Source organism: Phaethon lepturus, unplaced genomic scaffold, assembly GCF_000687285.1.
Source record: "Phaethon lepturus isolate BGI_N335 unplaced genomic scaffold, ASM68728v1 scaffold38843, whole genome shotgun sequence".
In the NCBI taxonomy this organism is placed as follows: Eukaryota; Metazoa; Chordata; class Aves; order Phaethontiformes; family Phaethontidae; genus Phaethon; species Phaethon lepturus.
Window position 1 is genome coordinate 8,941 of NW_010529055.1, and position 4,257 is coordinate 13,197.

General features: G+C 47.2%; 1 protein-coding gene across 1 annotated transcript in view; it reads left to right on the forward strand.

Moving 5' to 3' along the window:
* The window catches only part of LOC104618284 (rab GDP dissociation inhibitor beta), an 8,550-nt gene that overhangs the window by 1,856 nt on the left and 2,437 nt on the right, over nt 1–4,257 (forward strand). The window contains exons 3-6 of the mRNA XM_010283834.1: nt 536–670; nt 2,018–2,216; nt 2,582–2,713; nt 3,289–3,388. Coding sequence (XP_010282136.1) covers nt 536–670; nt 2,018–2,216; nt 2,582–2,713; nt 3,289–3,388 — 566 coding nt within the window. The remainder of the gene's footprint in view (nt 1–535; nt 671–2,017; nt 2,217–2,581; nt 2,714–3,288; nt 3,389–4,257) is intronic.

Consider the following 4,257-nt stretch of genomic DNA (forward strand, 5'->3'; position numbering starts at 1 on the left):
ATGACATCCCTCTGGGGATGTGACGGTGGATGGGGACAGGTAAGCGGGCATATGTTGACACTAGCTGCTTGCAAGCCAGGGGCTAATTTGTGACAAGTTGGCTGGACAACTAACATGCTGGCTGTGCTAGATGTGGATAGTGAGGCTGAGGAGCTCCTGTGGTTCAAAGACATGACCTTGTTTGTCATGTTGAGTGTGAATGAACTACAAGGAGCAAAGAGCTGTGTTTTCTGCAGCAGATTAACATGCTGCAGGATGGCTTTTACTCAGAGGACTGATGGAAACTGCAGGAGTGACAAGGAAGCTATTAATTGCCTGTAAGAAAGCCTTAAAACTGCCTCATAATTGCACTAGAGAGTATCTGCCACATCCCGTCTGTTACACAAAGGTGTAAGAGCTGTGTGGGTTGAAGGTGGTGCTGCTGTTGAAGGGTTTGCTGCGTTGGAAGAACTGTCTGCCTTGTGAGAAGCACTGTCCTCTGCTTGCCTTCTGGCTACAGACCAGCTTGTTGACTTGTGCCAAACCTCTTTTCCAGGTCAGTTGGTAAAGATGCTGCTCTACACAGAAGTCACTCGCTACTTAGACTTCAAGGTGATCGAGGGAAGCTTTGTCTACAAGGGCGGAAAGATCTACAAAGTTCCTTCCACTGAGGCAGAAGCTTTGGCATCCAGTGAGTAGTTGCACCTTGCTTCGTTTCCTCCTCAGGCTACACTCTCTAACCAAAGGCAAGACAAGTCTCTGCCACTCACATCTCAGGATGTTCTGTGCTTGTGTAGAAAAGGAAATTTTGACGTTCCTCACGAGGTCCTGTGTGGAGACTCCATCTCAGCTGTGCTTAGCATAGGATTCTTCTGCATCTCATTTAACTTCAAACACCTCAAGGAGTCTTGGGCCTCCTGACCCTTGAATTAACTGTTTTCTTTGAGCTTTCAGATGGAGCCAGTCATGCTGCCTGTTCTGTGGCTCATCTGGTGAAAATTTGGCAGTATATTACTTCCTCAAGGTGTTACATTTGGGCCTTATGCTCCCAGCTCTGCCATAAATATTTAATGTTAGGTCCTTGTTGGATGGAATTGTGTGTGTGAAAAATGTCGCATTTATCAGCAGGCAAATTGGAATGACTAATTCCAACATGTGCACCTATCTCAAATCTTAATTGTTGTCTACTTAAATTTCACTCTTCAGCTAAAATTACTGATCATTCAGAATAGGAGCTGGCAGGGGGCTGTCCATTAGCTTCAGATGCGGGATGTATCTAGTACCATCTCTGAAAAGGCTTGTGATAAAGCGATTCCTGCAAGTAAGGCTCCCAGTATGTGGCTTGTCTATACGTTGGAGCCTTCTCCATGGCAGATATTCCTGTTTGTTGTGAAGTAATCGGTTGTTCCTTCAATTTGGCCTCGTTACTGCCTCGTAAGCGGTCCCTTAAGAGACTCATACTGGCAGAAGTAGGAGGTGCCTTTGGTGCTGTCTCTTTCAGCAAGTCCAGTCTTGCTCCTCCAATTTGTAGAAAATTAAATTGCATAAATGGTGCCTTGTCCAATCTCGTGTTTGAAGTTCTGACCTTTGCAGCACTTGCTAGCTCCTTGGTGAGGCTGCAGGAGAGCCCAGCACTGCTTGCTCTGATGGTAAGTCTGGTAGATGCCAAACACAAGTCTCTGCTTAGGGAAGCTTAGGTCGGGCTTTACACCAGGCCGAGTGGAAACTGCTCTCCAAGCTTTCCTGCAGCTGGGTGTAGTATGTAGAAACTCGACCTCCAGCCCCATTTTGAAAGAAGTTGGCCGTACCACCTCTTGAGGTCCTGCACACCAGGACCGCTGTCAATGTGGATCGGCTTGGCAGATGTTTGTGTGTCTCCTGTTTGAACAGAGAGCCTTGGTCGCCCCCAAGGCCAGACTGCACGTTACTGAGCGATGTCTGAAACACTCAGCAGTTCTTACCCGCTTCTGATACTCTGTGGCAATGGGAAAAGTCATTCAGTAGCTGCGTAAGTTCTAACAAAACACCTTGTTTTTAGGCTTAATGGGCTTGTTTGAGAAACGCCGGTTCAGGAAATTCCTAGTGTATGTTGCCAACTTTGATGAGAATGACCCCCGAACTTTCGAAGGCGTTGATCCCAAGAAGACCACCATGCGCGACGTGTATAAGAAGTTTGACCTGGGACAAGATGTTATAGATTTCACAGGCCATGCACTTGCGCTCTACAGGACTGACGAGTAAGTGTGGGTTTCGTTGCTTCCCCAAATCAGCTGGGGTATTGGGTGCTTACAGCGTGCGCTTTGTGAGCTGAGGGTAGGATGTCTCTCAAGGTGCGTCTGCCCCCAAGTGCTGCATGAATCTTAAAATACTGGGTCCTCTGCTGATGGGATATTTAAACTTTGTGGGTTCCTGGGGTTAATGAAGCATCTCCTTCCTGAATAAAAGTGCTTCTAAAAGGGAACTTCCAGGGAAATACTTGCCAGGAGCAGCTGGAGGGTGGGAAAGGAAACTTGATAGGAAGTAAATATTTTGCTCTCTGACTGTCTTCTGGTGTAAGTCTTGGTTTGTGAAACGTTGCAAATGGTGTAACTGCCCTCTCCAGCTATCTAGATCAACCGTGCCAAGAAACAATCAACAGGATTAAGCTCTACAGTGAGTCGCTGGCTAGATACGGTAAAAGCCCGTACCTTTATCCCCTCTATGGCCTTGGAGAGCTGCCCCAGGGATTTGCAAGGTGAGAACTTGGTTTTGGACTCCAGTGTTTTCTCAGCCCTGCTGCGGTACATGGTGGGGGATCAGATGTGTGGAGTCAGTGCTTAGGCTTCCAGAAAGTGATGCCACATAAAAAGTACTGTGGTGGTTAATGGTTCTCTTGATGTCTTAATCAAGAAGCGATTCCTTCATGGGAGATTGCTTCTTTCTGGGCTTGTTTACCTTGATTCCTGTTAGCGGTGGTAGTTTTGGGTTTGCTCAAAGGTACTGCTTGCAGCATCTTGTCTATCCAAGAAGTCGGATTTGCCTATGTGGCGTAGCCTGCAGCTCTTACTGTAGGACTGTCTGGGTTGCACCAAGCAGATTCTTTCTAGGTGGATATAATTCCACCTGTAATTTGCTCCAAATACCAGCTGATGCCTTGCAGAAAGAACGGCAGGCAGCATCTGCTGTGTAGATGTTTAAGCAGTGTATTTTCAAGAGGTTAAAGTCTTAATGTGGGACTTGTCTACATGGAACAGAAACAAGGGGCTGGAAGGGCTGTTAAAAACCAAACGCACACCTGTGGAAAGCGCTGAAGTGGCTTTACTCTTGCAGGCTAAGTGCTATATATGGAGGCACCTACATGCTGAACAAGCCCATTGAAGAGATTGTGATAGAAAACGGCAAAGTGGTTGGTGTGAAGTCTGAAGGGGAGGTACGGTACCTTCCGATTCTTTCCTTATTCCCCACCCCACATCTTGCCTCTTAAAATTGCGGCTGTTGGTCATTGATCCGAACAAATGCAGTAGAAAACCTCTCGTCAAAGCCGTAGGACCAAAACTGCTTGGCCGGTGCTGTTTCCCTGTGCCAACTCACTTAAGACATGTTGATGTTTTCATGGTGAGGAGTACAGTTCAGTAGTCGTACTTCAGGAGTTGGAATAAAGTTTCCATGGGGTGGCAAGGTTGTCTTCTGAATAAATCTCAGGCTAGCTAAGTGGAAAGGAGCTGCTCGCTTGTGTCTAACCTGGGGATGGAACCAGCTTTGCCCTTGACATTAAGTATTCACCACTCAGCTGGCACACAGCCTTTCTGCAGCTTCTTCTCAACCTGGCAATATAAAGCTAGCCCAGAGTGCTGCGAGCTACTTGGAAGCTATAAATGCGCTCCCAGCTAGAGTGGGAGCTTCACAGGACAGCTTAGAGCTTTTTGGTAGGGTAACGTGTCCCTTCTGGGCAGGGGATGACGTGTCCTGGCTAGCAGCGGAGGTGATAATCCGTGCTATAGACTGATGTGCCCAAGTGCAGGCTGCCTGGAGGTTTCAAACTGGTCAAATATTAAACTAGTACTGTAAAAATGAGTTCTAGTGTGAACTGGTCAAGTTATGGTCCTAGACTGGAAGATCTGGACTCTCTAGTGGTTAGAGCTTAATGGTGCACTGAGTGACAAGGGGAAGATGTAATCGATCACGCAGCGCTCTGTAGTCTTTAAGAGTAACGCACTGAGATTTGGATTGTTCAAGCTGAAGCGTGTTGCTGGCAGTGAAGTAAGAACCCGGTGCAGGAACAGCCACCTCAAACCGCTC